The sequence below is a fragment of the Ananas comosus genome, linkage group 11 (assembly GCF_001540865.1).
Source record: "Ananas comosus cultivar F153 linkage group 11, ASM154086v1, whole genome shotgun sequence".
NCBI lineage: Eukaryota > Viridiplantae > Streptophyta > Magnoliopsida > Poales > Bromeliaceae > Ananas > Ananas comosus.
Window position 1 is genome coordinate 12687742 of NC_033631.1, and position 18613 is coordinate 12706354.

Genomic DNA, 18613 nt, shown 5'->3' on the forward strand with positions numbered 1-18613 from the left:
ATATATATAATAATTTATAATAATATAATATCATTTATAATAATTTAATTTATATTAGTATATTTATTTATTTTATATATATTACCCATAATATATGAAATGAATAAAATGTAATACCCACAATATTCTCATAATTTTAATTAATAATAGAAAAAATTTCAATGCCAATTGAAAACTATATATATAATATATGAAAAAATAATTTAATATATATTACTTACTATAAAACAAAATAACTAAATATTATATATAAATGATAAAAATTAATAAAATAAATAATATATCACATTTAATTAATTTATATTATATAATAAAATTTAAGTATAAATATATTATCGCAAAGATAATATTTATTTTAATATATTTACTTGTATAGCTATTTATCTAATAAAAATGAAGAGAAAAAAAAAAAGAAGATATTCTTAATCTTTCTAATAACAACTTTTAACGAATTGTTCCAAAACAATCCAAAACAACTTGTTTTGACCGTGACAAGTTGTTCCACCTATGACCTAGCCGTTGTTTAGTTACTAATCATGAAATATCTCTCTTGTTCGTGATATCGCCAAACGGAGCCCAAGATTTTTTATCCTTTTTTTTAAATAAAAGTTTAAAAAGCGTTAATAAATCTGAGACCAATAGAGCAACAATAAAACAAGATAGAAAGACAAGAAAAAGTAATTCGAATCTTGTTGTATGAAGCAACTAATACGTGATTGGAATCAAATTAAGCAGATAATCATCATTTATCTTGTACGACATTTTTCCTGTTTACTGCCATATATATTGCGCTTACCCGAAAAAGTTAGAATACAAGTATATTTGCTGGTGATATGGCATTGTTTTAACAATGTGTTATATCTCCAGCTTACAAGGCCTAATCTTTTTTCTGTTGTGGGCCGAACTATCCTCATAATTTGGATTGAGAGAGCATGGGCCACGGCCCACTTCTGGCCTACACCGAGAGAATTGGGCCCCACCGAACAAAGGCTAGTGACTACACTCGGCCCGTTCTTCCGACGATACTTCAATTGAGAGAATGCCATGTCATATCACATGGATTATAGTCCAAGGTTCAGATCTTAAAATACATGTCATAATTTGATGACAAATAAATTTCAGCAGGCCAAATGAATCAAGTGCACACCAAGCCAAGCCAGGTTTAAAATCTGTATGGCACAAGCCGCTGCTTTTTGCGGTGAAAAGCCCCTTTTCACACAAAGAATTACACAATTACACGCGCAACAACACACGGGCATGCGAATATACCTGAAAATTTCCTTTGGCAGGTTCACTAACCAGATTACTAGCATGATAACGACAGCTGCTTTTGTGTTGTTTAGTAGACAGTACTGTTCGAACACATCAGACGTAAGTCAGCAAGTAACAAAATGTTAATCCGACTATTAAATAACAGAATTTCTAACAGAACTATCCGTTCTACCTCCTACCATGGCAAACTTAAAAGTACCAGTGGAACCTGCAGAATATTATTCAGAGAATCCCACGAGCGAGCTCAAAAACAAGTACAGCGATTCCCATTACCTCTTATCAAAAAGTTTGCTGTTCAGTATCATGCAGGGAACTCTTTGCTGCACTACTCCTTTATGCATCATTATCCTTCATTTTGGTTCTTTGGGTCAAGATTGCAATACCATCAAATGGTGAATGCAATTGTTCACCTGCGATCATCGAGCGGGATCAAATTTACGGAAACCTTCCTTAAAACCATCGACCATCATCATTTCATCTTCCTTGGTAACCTTGCAATTCCTCCAATCAGCTCGATCTGGCATTCTTAACAAGCCTGCAAGCACCTGCAAGATTTTTATCCGCAAGTCATCAACGGAAAGAAGAATGTCCGATCCAATCATAAGTTGCAGGTACAACCTATTTACGAAAGATTTCAAAGCTTTGGTGACTCAAAGAAATGAGGTCCTATGGGAATTGGGAAAATGTGGTGAACATTATACTGAACTTTATTTCACGCACTCACCAGTGTGCACAATCTATTCAGTTATTTTCCCAGTTCAAGTAGAATAAGAGAAAGTAAGCTATAATTGCAACAGGATTTGGTTAAGTACAAGTGCTGTACACTGAGCAGCCGCATGATTCTTTAAGTACCTTATTCGTCTTCGTAGATGTTTTAACCAAATACATAATTATGCAACAGTAGCCAAAGTTGTGTGCTCTCAAAGCTTCAATCAATCATCATCATGCACACTATCTAACAATATTAAGTTTTTTTTTTTTTTTTAATGTCTTTAGGAATGGCTGCATCACTTGACACAGTTTTTGCAGTACATTTGCTTAGTTGAGATTGAATGGCTGCATCCATATAAATACTTTCCATAGTTGTATCAACTACTGTAGGATAACTCCAGTTAATGTGATAAAATTTCACATGGTAAACATTGATAAGCAAAAGTAACAAAGAAAACTACAGTAATAGCACCTAAAGCATCAATTTGATGCAGAAAGATAACGTCTTTACAAATGTGAGGTCATTTTTTCTAAACTGGCCCACGGCAGCTGGCAATTAAATAATACTAAGATGAAATTTGTCCAACATACCTCACGGCCAAATTGGACTGGGAACTTCTCATTGTCATCGACACGATGTAGGAGTATTTTACCTTCAGGAAGCTCTACATAAAACAGACTTGATTTACCATCAAACTGAGATCTCAGTAGCTTTCTACCATCAGTTGAATCATTGTCTGTGAAAGGAACAGAGAAAAGTGTCAGTTGCTTCACGTTCAACCGACTATATTCATGTGTCAAAGGAAGAGACTCATATATATTTGTTTTGGAAACATCAATTTTAACTTGAGTGATACCATAGAGTATGACCATCTTGATTCAAAGTAGTCCCTATAAATATATATTACGGCGAAATGAATCAGCAATGGCGCAAAGCTATAGTTTTGCAGCTAACTTAATAATTCATAATAATAGAGATGAATTACCAGAACAAAAGATTATATCTTGTCCACAATGGACGAAGATAAAAGTTTAAATGTTTTCTCTGTTGTCTATCATACGCCCCAAAAAGTTAATTCTATCTGGTATTGCAAAAGTGAAGGATATTCAGTAGCAAACTTACCTGGGTTCAACACAACAAATTCAAACCCTGTTCTCTTGGCAGCTAAGCTAAATATCTTCTCGACACTGGATGCTTTAGACAATGGAATAGGAATAGCCTGTCGAACGAATTGATAAGAATATAGATCACCCCACCCATAAACAATTCGATCAATTTAGATAAAAAGTAAAGTATGTGACCATGAAATGATATCCAAAGAAAAATAAAAAGAAAGTTATTGACGATGTAATAAAATGCTGCAAGAAAGAACATTATTTAATATTGGGTGATGTATATACATCTAATAACACAAGGATCTTATGATGCAAAACCATTCCTACCTGAAGGTTAGCATGAGGGCTGTGTTGAAAAACCCACTCAAAGTACACCACTGATTTCTCTTGGTTCTTGAAATATAAATTGAGAGCACTTTTATACCTTCCAAGCTCTGCCTCTGCTTCTGAAGACATCATAAGAGTATTTGGACAGTGCTCAATGGGCACCAATAATACATGGTTTTCAACAAGTGGGCCCTTGGCAAGTGCACAATAGTAACTTTCCCCAATACTAAGCACAAGATGCAACTCCACATTTGGACATGACAAGCAGAACCAACAAGTTTTCTCCGAGCGCCTTCGATCATTAAAGATAGCAACAAAAGGAAAAATCAATCTTAGATAAACAAAAATGACTAGAACCATGTAACAATTCATTAGAAGAATCATGTATACCAGACAAAACTAGTATGATGTATAGAGCATTAGATTAATGGTCATAGAGAAAATGGAAAAAAAACTAAGTACTTATTAAATACTGACCTAGGAGGTCTTGTTTCCCTAGAGAAACTAGCCCCGTCCTCAGATATGCTGTGACCGAACTTGCAGTCAGAACCCCGTTCACATTTTCCTTTATTAAGAAAATCAAAACAAACATTTCTCTGATACTGCACCCTGGCATCACTATCATGGCTAAAGTTACATTTATCCCCTCGAGAACAATTTCCTGAGGATGTAAAGCTAAAACACAATCTTTTGCCATCTGCACCACCTTGTCTTTGCCGTTTCTGTGAAACATCATAGCGCCAATACTGTGTGTCAACAATATCCACAGTGCGTTTCTTAGCTTCCCCTGCATGAGTAACTTTTGCACTATCCTGATATGGTGATTCGGTGGTGTTTGGTGGTCTTGCACGAATTTCGGCGTTCGACATGGAGGATGCCGGAGTAGGAGAAATCGCATGAATAAATCTCTGGGAAGGCATGTAAGTTATAAGAATAGACACATAGCACTTCAAGAATATCAAACTTAGATGAGGCAAATTAATGAGGAAAAGAGAATTCTCAAACAAGGTTGACAAACTAAATTCAAATTTTGAAGTTTTTTTCAATTAGAATCACAAACAATATAAATAAAACACATTGAACTCTGTGGAAGGCAATACAGCTTATATTCTTCTTTTATAGAAGAAAACCCCAAATAATGACAATACTGTCGGATGTACGTTGGACCATAAGTTTCATATGTGCTAATCATATTTTATGAGAGGCTGAGAAGAAAGCCTTTGTGAGCTATTATATTATATGTGCTGATGAATAAACAGACCTGCTTATCTTTGTTCCCAACTGTAGCAAGTCCGATAAAACGGGTGACATGTGCAGCCTCACTGTTGGAATAGGGTTCACGCCCATAAAATACACCTTTTGTACCTGCTATATGATATCTGGATGAAACAAATTAGCAATTGTGCATAATATCATGATCCTATAATTCTTTTATTCACTAGCACTCTTGACTGCAGTAGAGGATAAGGAAAGTTGTAGCAGTACTGCAGGCAGTAGGTCAATCCAAAACAATCAACGTCTTGTTAGTTGTTACGGATAGAGGAAAGAATGATCAGTGATAACAGATGGATTAATTACATTTCACAAGTCAAACATAGAACTCATTTGGTACCCTTAGATTTGTTCTTAACATCCGACTCACCTGGGCTTAATCTCAGCAGCCAACTCAGCTATGACAGGATCACAACCAGAAGGATCCATAACCCCAGCTGGAGCTTCGGAAGTGTCGGCCCCATTTGCCACTCCGCTAGGCCACTCATTAGTAATAACCAATTAAGGAAACTAAAATCACCCAAATTATCACAAAAATGCAATCAAAATCCCCTTTTTTTTTTTCTACTTTTCTCTCCGAGAATTTGGGGAAAAGGATATGTTACGAACAAATCAACTATCCCAGGCTGTTCCGCCAGGGCTCGCAGTGCATCTACATCATCTTCGCTGTATCCACCACTCGCATCCCCTTCACCCGGCCTCTTACCGGATAAATATACCACCGACAACCCTGCGATCAACTCGAAACGAGCAAGGAAATTGAATAAACCGAAGAGAATTAACCTATCCAGGATAGTAATAAGAAATTGCAAACCTTGGAGGGAGAACCTGCCGCTTCCCTTCAACCAATAGAGATTAGGGCACAGCTCGACCCCATCGGTCGCGAAGCCGCGGTCGGGGAAGCGCTTTGCGGCAGCGGAGAGGACGCGCGCGGCGCCGACGCCGTAGTCGCCGGTGAAGTAGGTCGGGATGGGCACGGCGGCGCGGCCATCGACGTAATCGGAGAGCTCGTCGGGGCGATCGGGGGAGTCGGCGAAGAACTGGCCCACGCAGAGCAGGGCATCGAAGGGCCCAGTCGATTGGTTCACCTGGAGAAGACGATAGTAGTTTCGAACGAAGAGTTAGGGTTTCATCTCAACGGGAGCAAGGGAACGAAACCTTGGGGGGGAGAGAGCGCGAGAGAGAGGAAGGTACCGAGTGGACGCGTTTGAAGAGGTGGTGGAGGCGTCCGAAGACGTCGCCGCAGAGGAGGATGCGGGGAGAAGAAGAAGAAGAAGCCATGGTAGTAGGAGGTGGAGCTTCGTCTCGACTATAGCGTGCTATACTAACTAGATTCTTGTCCAAGGACGCGGTTTTTTCGGATTCGGTGGCGAATATGAAGTCGTCGTCGCGTTCTATGTGTTCGCCGACTTTGACTTTCTCCGTTTCGGGCCGTTTAAACTAACTGGCCTAAATCCTGACCCATATGGGCGTGACCAACATGAATACGTTGGTGGACCGGGTTCTGGTCTAACTGGGAAACTAATCCTCGCCTACCCAAGTTTTTGAAACCTTTGGGCCTTTGTCCCGCTCTCTCCATCCATATATATAAATATATTTTTTAAAATTGCTATAATTACCATGTGCGGCACTATGCATTCAAATTTGCCCAAGTTTGAATCAGGCCCAGCCCAATAAGCTGAAAACCGATGACATGATTTTTGTTTTTTAAAAAATACTACTAATATATATATATGTAGTTATCCACACGTATATCATACGGTCTTCTATTTTAAGATTTCATTTGGAATTGTGAAAATATTATGTTACGTACGGTAAAATAATATGATGAAAAATTATATATTTGTTTCCGTATATCGCGATGAATCTGTTACGATATATTTTCTGCGGTCCGACCAAAGAATGCAAAATATATTTCTATATATTTATATCTCAACTTTATTTTATCTAATAATATCAGACGAACTGACCATCCTTAAAGTAAGTGGCAAAAGACTTGGTGGTTGGTATCCGAGATCCAAGTTCGAATCTTAGTTAATTCACATTCCCAGCTAAGTATATTTCTAAATGAAATAAACGAACCGGATAACGTGCTATCTATGTCAGATGAATCTGAATATCAAACTAAGTCTAAAAAATAACAACCACTGTTATATTATATACTTAACATTGGAAAAAAAAGAATTGATGAAACTAATATGAAAAAGTTGACTGGCTTAAAACATGATGTTGTAGCCTTGTAGGCTTGTAGCCCTGTAGGATATAGACTGGCCTTACCCACTCGCATGAGTCGCATCGCAATCACCAGCAATTATTTTTCTTTTGGATCTTAAAAGAGTTAAACTATGCATAATCCGAGAGATTAGAAGTTTGTGTGCGCGAGTGCGTGCCAAAAATGTCTATTGCAGTGAAGATGAAGCTTAAGTTGAAATAGATGTTCAGATGAACTAGAGTTTAGATAAAAAGTATGTTTTTCTTACTGTTTGTTTGTTTGTAAAGCTGTAAAAGTAAAGTTGTTTCACTTTTGTTATTTATTTAGTAGAAAGTGAATGATATAAAGCTGAAAGTGCGAGAGATGAATAAATATTTTATTATTTTTTCTTATGTTTATTTTCGTAATTAACTTTGGCTTGGAACATACCGAAGTCAATTACAATATTTGGGGAGTTTGATTTTGATCTAAACTCAAACTTTCGAATGAATTAGAGTTCAGATATAAATTACTTTTCTTCTACCGTTTGTTTGTATAGCTGTGAAAGTGAAATTCCTCAAGTTTTGTTGTTTATCCGACAAAAAGTGAATAATATAAAAGTTGAAAATATGATAGATGAATAAATATTTTATTATTTTTTCTCACATTTGTTTTCGTAATTAACTTTGACCGGGAATATACCAAAGTCAATTACAGTATTGGTGAGAGTTTGAGTTTCGATCGAAAATAAAATTAAGATAAATCAAACAATAAAAATAAATATTTACAGCCGAAAATCACTTCTGCCCTTTTTCCCCTTTGGTGAAACAAAAACTAAATGAAGGCCCCTTGGCGCAACCGATCACTGGAAACTTACAGTAATTGTTAGCTATGAAAATTTATTATCATCAAGTCCTTTACCTTGTTCCTATGGTAGCCATGAATAATTTTTAACTTGGCAATAAGTCCGCAACAATTCAAAGGGCAAGGGAAAGATGATCAATTGGTTTCACAATTCGATGGGCGGGAAAGATGATCAATTAATGCACAATATATTACAGAACCGCTGTAACAACCCTAGTAAAGTACCTCCTTATGCTGTCTCATATTTCGGATTTGAGTTCGGGTCCTGAGTTTCCTTTTTGAGAATAAGGTAACACGCTAACTGCTTCAAATAATGGTTTTCAAAATTTTGAGAAAAGCCTACAAACTGTAAAATAGAAAGAAAAGAAAAGAAAAGAAAAGAAAAAAGTACTGTAATTAACGAGTCCTGCTAATTGGTTTTTTTTTTTTTTTTTGATGTTTTGCCTTTTTCAGAAAAGAAAATATATATAATTTTTATTCCACAAACGTATCTTCTGTGTTCTGACTCGTCGATGGAAACGTAGTACAAAAGAAATTGGCAATGGATACACACAGAGTAAATAACAACTTCACCATACACCACAAAACCTGCTATTAATGTTTCACAAACTTCACGCAGCAAACAAGATGTTTCACCGCGAATTCATGTTGCGAAACTCTACACTACAATCGCGACAAAACAAAACACATTACACGCCTAGCTCAAACGACAACTACGATAATCAAGAAGTCAATACTGTAGTATGATCTACTGATGTTCATAAATCATCGATCTTAGTTGCAAATTTAGCACACAAAGTGGCTGTAAAAGATCAAAGTGAAACCCCAGCAGCACAAAGCAATAGTTGCTCTTTTAAAGTGTATGGATGGAGAGACTGTTTTGTTCCACAGCATGTTTGGTAACAATCCATGTGCCTGGCCGGAGAAAGCTTGTACAGTCGATGCTTTTTATGCCTGCACAATTTACTCTCTCCTGGCTGGCAAATTTATAGTGTCCTGCAAGAAGAATTACTACAAAGTGAGAAAAAGAGAGAAGAAGAGGAATCAATTGGATTTACTGTCACAAAATTTATCTTGTTCGGATATCATCCACAATCCAACTACAGATTTAAAGTAAGAAAGGAAGAGAAGGAGAGATCCTTCTCGTGAAATAAGTTGTGGTGTATATGAATTTGTGAATGAAAGCAATTACTACATTGGAAGATTCTGACACTCTCACCCTTCCTATTTGAACACTGCCTTAGGACCATGTCGTTACCATTTTTGACCACGAGGGTATTTACTTCCTATTCCTTCGCCGTGCATTCGTTTATTACCCAATGTGACATAGTTGTTCCTCACATTTAAAGACAAGTGGTCATAATCCGGAAAGAGAAGAGAGGGTGTTTTTGTTTTTTAAGCTCTATTTTTTATTACAGTTAAAATTTCACTTCGTCTTCGTCCGGAAATATAGGCCAGTAGCTCAACCACGTAACTTGCTTGTGTGCCCAAGTCTCTTTTCTCTTTCTCGATTCTCTTTAGAGTTCCATACTCCGGACGAACTAGAGTTATTCAGCTTTTGTTTTAGCATAACTTTGTTAGAGCTAACAATTTCATTAGTAAGGCATTAAATATTATAGCTAATACATGCAATCACAGTCAACAATCCAAATAGCTCAAAATCAAAACAAACACAACATCAGGGAATGTTTAAATGAAAAAATTATGTATATGAGGAAACCTAGGTTAAAATGCCCTATAAATTGAGTGGTTTCCATATACTCGTACAGATAGATTTTAGAGAGAACTTAGAGAGATTACAAGCGCTTGCCAAGGAACATAACATTTTGTTTCACCTGTTTGTGTTTTTTCTCTTTTTTTCTGTGAGAGAGAGTAAGTTACTTTGTTCATTTTTAGAAATAAATTCAACTAAAAATATAATTTAATTAGAATTAAAATCTAAAATATTAAATATTAATCATCAAGTTTTTAGTCAGCTACGCTAGATACGATTCGCCTTTTCACTCATTTGATTAAAGGATCCAGTACAGAGGTAGACTACATAAGAAGTAAAGTAACCTCCCAAAATTATCCTCACCTACTCCAGTGACCCTTGGCCTCCACCCTTCTTTATTCTGAGGCCATGTGGCCTTCTTTAAAGACCCACAGAATGACAGATTGAAGTAAAAAAGCAAAAAAAAAAAAAAAGAAGAAGAAGAAGGGCTCAGCTACTAGAAGTCTAGAACTTTCATGGGAATAGCCTTTCACCTCCTTAATGCAACTCCCATTGAAATGCTTGTCAAAGGAAGTTGGGCTTTTTCCAAACAATTAATGGTCAAGGTTAATCTAATCTTACGACACCCTTAGAAGCTAACATATCAGCATGAACACTCAGTTAAGTGCAAAGTGATGTACTGTTGTGAAATTGATGGGTCACATATGCTCCTTTCCAAGGGGGCGTTTGTTTCGCCAAAATTAGAGGAAGGCGAAATTATTTTCAGTCATAAATATTTATTTTTATTGTTTAGTTCGCTGTACACTAGGTATTGGCAAAGTCGATTACGAAAGATAAAAAGAAAGAAAAAAGTATAACAAATTACTATTGTAACTTTTTCCACTTTCAAATTTGCTAGTATGATGATAAAATAAACTAAAAAATGAGGTAACTATAGTTTCAAAATCATTGACCTTCTATCAACAAAAATCGGTAGAAAAGTAATTTTTATCCATTCAACCAAAAGTCATTTTCAGTCTGAAAATTATTTACGGGTAAACAAACATGCATAAGGGTGGACTTCAGATGAGTAATACCCAACTTTAACAAAACGTTACTAAAACAAAACTTTGATGCAGTGTATCTTTCCCTGAATATTAAGGGCCTTCTTTCAGTCTCCCTCCTAGAACAGCTTTGCTGCTCAGAAAAATAACAACATGTTTTAAAAAATCCAGAAATTTTATTATTATAAGAAATTAAATCGAGTTCAAACACACAAAAAAGTTTTTATTCGATCGATACTTCTACTTTCTTAGAGCACTAGAAAGTTGCAGAGCGATATTATAAGAAAATTGTTTTGAGAACTTTTTTTAGCAACACTAGTCAAAGGTACCTAAACTTTGATAGAAAAAAAAGGAGCAAATGATTTCTTTTTTTGAGAGAATGGTAGTATCCTCCCACTTTGTTCGATTTTTTTAAAAACAAACTTAGTAGGAAATGTGACAATATTAAACTTCAAACTTAAAACCTTAGAAACCAACTATCATATATTTTACCACTTGTGCTAAGAACAATCAGTTAAAAAAAAACAAAATATGGTAAAGCCACATAAAGCATTCAAAGGTCCTATTTTTCTAGTATTATCTTGTTACAAATGCTAAGGTGTCGTGACCAACTATATATTTCAAATATGTGTATGCTACATACTGCAACCGCCAATGTGATGGTCATTACTGCTGTGTGAGCATTGGCTGTCACTTTTGATGGATTGTAAAAGTGTTATGGAAAGCCATTCTAACGGCTGCAATAGTGGCTCCTTTTTCTTTTTCTTTTTTCTTTAGAAAAATTCAAATCATATTCTATTTGTTTTTTATGCGCACATCTGCAAACTGGGTGGTCAGAGTGCTTGGCCTCTCATCTATGGGGGAGCATTTAAATTCAAAATATTATAATGCTTGGGCTTAGTAAGATAAAAAAAGATAATTAGTTATATAATGCACCCATGTTAACACAGAAAACATGTACAGTAGTGTGTCTATATATGGGCATTCATTACATATGTTGCAACGCAGTGGTACAGTACTAATATTAGTTGAGGATTTTATTGTGTGGTCTGGTGTGTGAGGCCCAACTTGTTAGGAGATTTGCATGGTTAATTTGGGGCAAGTACATAACAATTACACCATAATATCCATCCATAGTTGGATATATTTGAGGCAAGTATCATGATGGTGAACTAATTGAATGTTGGTTAAAGATCAGATCCGATAGAGAGCATTTGAAGCAGCAGGAGTGATAACAAGGAAGGGAAATTGAGACCACAGGGTTAGAATCAGAATGTATTAAAAAAGGGGCCTATGAAGGCGACATCTTTCCTAAACAGAATGGAGCTTACTGCAGTGATCATAGGCTGAAGCCAAAGAAGAAAGGGTGGTGGGGGAGATTAAGCAAATGAGTTTGTGGTTGGTGGTTGATGAAAGAAGGGCAAGGTGTTTTAGTTTTGGGCAATTGTATGTAAATCTTGTGGGGGGAGCTCTTGCTCTACTCCAACCTCAGCATTCATGCCTGCATTGAATGCTTTTGCTAATGTGGGTTTACCCCTCTTAAATGCACCAGAGCTGTATTTGGCCCAGGCCTCTCACTCCCTCCCTCTACTTATATCCCACACATTGAGAGAGAGAGAGATAAGAGTTCTAAGAGAGAGAGAGAGAGAGAGAGAGAGAGTAGTGGGTTGGAGATTTTGTCATGGCTTCAAGGAAGGGGGAGCTCTTGGTCAAAATCTTGCTGCTGCTCTGCATATTTAGACCATCCCAAGGTCTGTCTTTTTCTTACTTTTACTTCCCCCTTTTTTAATATATATTCAGTTGATAATTCATTTTCTCTATTTAGTCTCCTTTTTGAGGTAACAACATTAAAAGTGTGCATACCCCTTTGTGTTGATCATCATATCTATGTTGCTCCCTCCTTATGATGTTGTTAGTGACACCGACACGCTCAATTTTCATCCAACAATTTCTCCTTCTTCTTCTTCTCCTACTACTTTTTTCAAAACTAATTGTTTTGAGGCATTATTCGGCTCTACAAGTTCTTTAAAGATGCAAGCTCGACAGACAAAAAAGATGGAAAAAAAAAGGGCGAGATTTTAGGGCAATTGGGCTGCAATTTCTCCCTCTGTGACGCACAGCATGCAAATCAGTCTCTTTTGTTGCCATTTGATGCTCTCTACAATAATGATAATGATAAAAAAAAAAAAAAGAGTCCCTTTTCCCTCTAGTATCTAGACATGCATTTCGCCACTCCCTTTACCAATTACGGAAACCATGACATAGATTCCATCATCATAAATAAAAACTTCAAATTTATTAAAATTATCGGGACTCCGCTGCTCTGGTACAAAATCAACCATTCAATATCACTAATAAAAACTCCACTAACTAACTAACTAACAAACTAACTACTTTCTTAGACCACACTTTCATAATTAACCAATCTGATCAAAATACGACCACCCCCTTACATACATAAGACAGCGGCCGGCCGGGGAGTATTTTGAAGTCTGTCTTTCTTTCCGTCATACATTTCTTCGGCGGCAGACAGTTCCTACCACAATTCAGTTTTATCTTTGGAGCTAGCAGAAAGTAGTAATGGTATATATGTTGTGACAGCGACGGCAGGTAGAGGTAGCAGCAGCAGTAGTGGTAGTGGTAACAGTAAGGGGAGGGAGGACGCGTACCCGTACCTGAAGAAGGCGAGCAGCTTCGAGGGGGGAGAGGGCGGGGACGGGGAGTTCGACTACATCGTGGTGGGCGGCGGCACGGCGGGTTGCCCGNGAAAGCCGGAGCGAATACGGTGAGGGGGAAGGAGGCGGAGTCGGGGTCGGGGTCGGGGTCGGGGTGGGGGAAGCGCGTGCTGGTGCTGGAGCGTGGGGGAGCGCCGTACGGGAACCGGAACGTGTCGTACCTGCGCAACTTCCACATCTCGCTCGCCGACACCTCCCCCGACTCCCCCTCCCAAGCCTTCGTCTCCACCGACGGCGTCATCAACGCCCGCGCCAGAGTCCTCGGCGGCGGCACCTGCATCAACGCCGGTTTCTACACCCGCGCCAGCCCCAGGTATCCCTTTCCTTTCCTTTCCTTTCCTTTCCGTCCGTTTTGCTCTGTTCCGTGTGTTTTGTTTTTCTGTTTTTTCTGCGTGTGGTCCCGGTACTGCCTCATGGCCCTCGTCCTCATTGCCTAGTAAATTAAATTGCACTGTGGATTGGGCCCCCCTGTTCTTAATGTATTGATAATTATGATTTTAAAAATTGGATTAATTTCATTCATGTCCCACTAACTACAGTGAATTACACATATATTTCTACAAAAGTTCAGTTTTTATATGTTATTTCTATAAAAGTTCTAATATTTTCAAATATTTTCCTGCCGTTAGGATCCATCAGAAAAAATTAATTAACTATAGATAAAATACTTAATTTTGATTAATTAATAAGGTGAATTGACCTTTTTACCCCCCCTTCAATTAGTAGTTAGGATTTTTGAAATGACATATTTATGATGGCGAAAACTCATTTCGCTTATAAAATAAATAGTGCTTTAATGGTAACAAATCAGAATGACATATTTAAAAATATTAGGACTTTTATAGAAATAATATATGAAAGTTGAACTTTATAGAAATATATTTATAATTTATTATGTTTGTAGGAATTTATATGAAATTAACTCTAAAAAATTATAGTTCAGTTATACACATAGTTTAAGTTATTATATAAATTTTGTCACAACATTCGAAAGTAACGTTATAATGTAGTGCTAAAAATTATTAATCTTACCATCGACTAGTATGATGTCAGAAATACTCACCATCTAATTATGGACTAGATTTTGAATTTTTAATGTAAAAGATGACTTCAGACTATTTTAAAAAATATTTTTATTTTTAAGAATTTAAGTTAACGGCTACCTATCGTATCTCTTTGGTGTTCTCGGGATGATGGCAAAAGTAAATTTTCTATCCTTAATTAATCTTAAGTACATATATGAATTTTTTGCTCACAAACTTTAGTTACACTCTTTCATATATTTTAATTTGCAATTATATCTCATAGCAGCAAAATTTTTTTTTGCATTTTGTATGTAAATTGGCCATTTTTTCACTTTTTTTGGGGTGAAATTGCTTTCTTTTTATTGTTATGAAAATTGTTTTCTTGTATATTTTTCAGCAGTTTTAGATAAGATGATAATAAACGAGGAAATCTGGTGTGTAAAGTATGTAGCTGAAAAGTTTAAGGTCGACTTGCAACACCTGGTGGAAGTAGGATTATTGTATATTTTACTCGAATCTTTTTTTTTTGATTCTATTATCGCTTTCATAGATCTGTCCCGTACAAATGGGATGAGATTAGGTCACCATTAGCGGGATACGGTGACCTCAGAGAAAATTGATGGACCGAAATTTCTGTTGCACAGAAAAGTAACTGGAAATTAACATTGGTTCTTAATCAAGTAATCTAGTTCAGGAGTCTGAATCAGACGATGATGAAGTTTGCACCAACAACCATGTGTGTGTGTGTGTGTGTGTGTGTGTGTGTGTGTGTCTCATTCTTCTTTACCAGAAAATTTTGGTTGGCGAAACTTTTGCCAAGTGCAGCATTTAATTATTGTGACGAATAACCAGAGATGTGGTTGTTTGTTAGCCGTTCTCAACACACAACTTGCTGAAACTGATGTCCTATCAACTCAGTTATTCAAAAATCCACCTATAAACAAAAGTGCATTTTTGCCTTAAGAGTATTTTAGGTACTCATGCATGCACTGTAAAGCATTGGGTAGCAAGTCCTTTTGGGTCATTGATGTTAACTGCATCTTGAGACAATCCCACTACATTTAATGCATCTATTGACTCGATTCTCAACAAGTTGAGCTGTAAGGACCTGTCCAGGCCACCCATCTAACTCTATACGAAAGCTGTTAGTTAACTTCCATCTTAATTCTAGGAAAAATGCGGTCTACTTTATGAGAACAAAGTGAGACAGGCGACTTAAATTGAGCTTCCAAACTTCAGTTTGTTAGTGCATCCTTTACCTCAGCCGAAGTCTTTGGCACGACGCCTAGCTAATTGATGATTTGAGAGATTATCTCCTTCAAGCCATAGTTAGAAAATCTTTGCGAGTCTTGGATGAGAATAGAATAAGAGACAATGATGGTAGGTTTACATTTTTGGGTCAATTTGGTAGGAAGGTCTCCTTTTGCAAAAATGAAGGATATTTTCACCATTATTGCACCCAGAATAGCTAAACTCAGAAACGGATTCTTCTTTAATTTGGGGCTAAAACTTTTGTGTTTGTGCGTGCGTCGTGTGCTTTTTCCTTTTTTTCCGATAAGGTGGTGCATATCTTCAGTCCAGTGTCTGTCCCTGTAAACATTTTGTGCTTTTTAGTGAAGTGTACACCTTGCAATTTCCTCCGCCTAATTAATCCTATAATTTATACTAGTGTGTCAATATTCTCCTTGGAGTAATTAGCTTGTGTTCACAAACAGAACGATCAGTTGAAGCTGGCCTCATAAATCTCTCTCTAGAGATCAGCTGCAAACCGAATCCCTTTCATATGTATGGTCCCTCATCTCCACAACCACGTACCACTTGCTCTCCATGACCCTCCCCACATGCACCCTCCCAAGATTTATTGCTCCAACCTACCCAACTTGAGGCTCTCCACAGCTTAAGAAGAGTCAACATCTAGAAACTTGACTCTTCATTGAAGAAAATTGAACCCCACAAACTCGTGGAACAAACTCACGTTGCCCAAATAATTGATTTGAGAAAAAATGGCTCTAGAATATATATATATATATTTTTTAAAGGAAAAAATTTCGTATTCGTTCAATAAGAATATGTGAATGACTGGTGGTTTGTACAGCTATGTTGAGGCAGCTGGGTGGGATGGTAAGTTGGTGAATGAGTCGTACCCATGGGTGGAGGATAGGATTGTCCACTGGCCCAAGATTGCACCATGGCAAGCTGCGTTGAAAGATGGACTGCTGGAGGCCGGAGTCTCGCCGTTCAACGGATACACATTCGATCACTTGTACGGCACCAAGGTCGGCGGCACCCCGCCGCAGATCTCCTTGCCGCCGGGAATCCCAACAATCTGAGAGTGCTGCTTCATGCCACTGTGCAGAAACTAATTTTCGATACGACGGGTAATGGGCAGTCCGACGTGCGGTTGTTATCTCGGTTTAAAAGTAAAGCATAGGACATTTCACATCCCGTCGAATATTTATAATTGCCGCAGGTCCGCGGCCGAAGGCGGTCGGAGTCGAATTCAATGATGAGAAGGGCGAGACGCACCGAGCGTTCCTCAACCAGGACAAAGACAGCGAAATCATACTCTCCGCCGGCGCGCTCGGAAGCCCTCAGCTGCTTCTGCTGAGCGGAATCGGCCCGAAGGAAGATCTGGAGAAGCTCAACATCTCTGTGATCCTCGACAACCCGCACGTGGGGAAGGGGATGTCGGACAACCCCATGAACACCATCTTCATTCCCACGAAGAAGCCGGTGGAGCAGTCTCTGATTCAGACGGTGGGCATCACAAAATTCGGTTCCTTCATCGAGGCCAGCAGCGGCTTCAGCCAGTCCGCCGATAGTATCCACTGCCACCACGGGATCATGTCGGCCGAGGTGACTGATTGAAACTCACTGGCTGACTGACTGACTGACTGACTGAATTTAACAACAGTTTAACTGCATGTACCACTTGTCAGAAAGCAAACTAGCAACTAACTAAGCAGAACTAACACGCGTGCATAAATATGTAAAAAATATGATGTGGATATATGCAGATCGGGCAGCTGTCGACGGTGCCGCCGAAGCAGCGGACGCTGGAGGCGGCGCGAAAGTACGCGCAGAATAAGCAGAGCGTGCCGCGGGAGGCGTTCCAGGGGGGGTTCATCCTGGAGAAGATCGACGGCCCGCTGTCGAGGGGCGAGCTGAGGCTGGCGAGCAGGGACGCGAGCGCCAACCCCTCCGTGACGTTCAACTACTTCGGGGACCCGCACGACCTCCGGCGCTGCGTGCTGGGCATCCGCACCATCGAGCGCGTGGTGCGCACGCGCCAGTTCGCGGCGCTCGCGACCGACATGGACTACACCCGGGAGGCGCTGCTCAACATCAGCGTGCGGGCCAACGTGAACCTCATCCCCAAGCACACCAACGACACCTCCTCCCTCGAGCAGTTCTGTAGGGACACCGTCGTCACCATCTGGCACTACCACGGCGGCTGCCACGTCGGCAAGGTCGTCGACCGCCGCCACCGCGTCATCGGCGTCGACCGCCTCCGCATCGTCGACGGCTCCACGCTGGCCAGCTCGCCCGGGACCAACCCTCAGGCCACCGTCATGATGATGGGCAGGTAATCTAAATCTAATCTAAACTTAATTAATTACTAATTAAGCTCCATCAATTTCAATTTCAATACACCACTGGTGTTTGATCGAACGTGTTGTGTGCATGGACAGATACATGGGAGTGAAGATAGTGAGGGAGAGGCAGGGGTGGCCGGCTGGCGCTTAGCTGTCGCTGTCGGTGCAGGTGCTTTGCATGTCATATTGTGTCTGCAGTAAAGAGATGATGATGATGATGATGATGATGATGATGGTTACATATACTAAATTACTAATTTTTGGTGGGGTGGTCTCGGATTAGTAGGAAAATTATATAAAAGGAAAATTAAGATAGAAAGTAGATAATATGTTCGTCTGTACTTGTGTTATCATCTATTATTATATTATAGAGTGCTAATTCTACTTCCAAAGTCCATTATGGTGTTTTCGGCTGCTACTAGTGACCTTGCTGTATGGGCTGTCTGTCATTTCCTGTAATCTATTTATTTGTACTGAATTAATTGGTTGCCTCTATCCATCCTATCTCTCTCTTTCTTCTTTTTCTTTTTCTTTTTTCTCTTTTTTTTGGTGGGATGGTTTCTGGTGGGGATATAAACATATGATCTAATATTGGATATATGAACTTATAGCCTAAGCATTGTTCGTCGAAATCAGTTCGGATATATTTTCTGTTATATTTAGACATGGTAACAAAGATCTTAAGCCCTTTAATTCTCCCACATTTCTTACTAAATAATAACATCCCTATAAATGAATTTTAATGGG

At 38.5% G+C, this 18613-nt stretch overlaps 2 protein-coding genes and 1 long non-coding RNA gene across 5 annotated transcripts; 1 reads left to right on the plus strand and 2 right to left on the minus strand.

Annotated features, from left to right (window-relative positions):
* Positions 762 to 6053, minus strand: LOC109717580 (zinc finger CCCH domain-containing protein 59). Of its 2 annotated transcripts, XR_002218213.1 has the most exons (11): positions 5893 to 6053; positions 5513 to 5786; positions 5299 to 5428; positions 5069 to 5188; positions 4688 to 4805; positions 3904 to 4334; positions 3427 to 3718; positions 3107 to 3203; positions 2575 to 2720; positions 1546 to 1817; positions 762 to 1352 (listed from the first exon to the last, which is right to left on the minus strand). XR_002218213.1 is itself a non-coding variant. In XM_020243425.1 (10 exons), exons 1-10 carry the CDS (start codon positions 5977 to 5979, stop codon positions 1689 to 1691), a joined length of 1824 nt encoding a protein of 607 aa, XP_020099014.1. In that variant the 5' UTR covers positions 5980 to 6053; the 3' UTR covers positions 762 to 1688. The 2 variants fall into 2 exon arrangements, 1 of the variants encoding a protein (XP_020099014.1); XM_020243425.1 differs by having other exon boundaries at positions 762 to 1817.
* On the minus strand, positions 8289 to 13278 carry LOC109717399. 2 transcript variants are annotated; one of them, XR_002218180.1, is made up of 2 exons: positions 13186 to 13278; positions 8289 to 8749 (listed from the first exon to the last, which is right to left on the minus strand). It is a non-coding gene; the product is annotated as an uncharacterized LOC109717399 (long non-coding RNA). The 2 variants fall into 2 exon arrangements; XR_002218179.1 differs by having other exon boundaries at positions 8308 to 8749; positions 13180 to 13275.
* Positions 11270 to 18370, plus strand: LOC109717398 (protein HOTHEAD-like). The gene is given in 8 exon segments (XM_020243168.1): positions 11270 to 12261; positions 13112 to 13294; positions 13342 to 13558; positions 16366 to 16556; positions 16559 to 16648; positions 16741 to 17126; positions 17288 to 17856; positions 17963 to 18370. Coding segments are annotated over 8 exon segments (1761 nt in total). The 5' UTR covers positions 11270 to 12191; the 3' UTR covers positions 18018 to 18370.

What these genes read in the sequence shown, in the direction of transcription:
- LOC109717580 (XM_020243425.1), bottom strand. Translation starts at nt 5,979, where the DNA reads ATGGCTTCTTCTTCTTCTTCTCCCCGCATCCTCCTCTGCGGCGACGTC. An exon ending in TTGGGAACAAAGATAAGCAG is followed by an intron (nt 4,335 to 4,687) that starts GTCTGTTTATTC and finishes ATGCCTTCCCAG; the next exon opens with AGATTTATTCATGCGATTTC. An exon ending in GCCCTCATGCTAACCTTCAG is followed by an intron (nt 3,204 to 3,426) that starts GTAGGAATGGTT and finishes TTCGTTCGACAG; the next exon opens with GCTATTCCTATTCCATTGTC.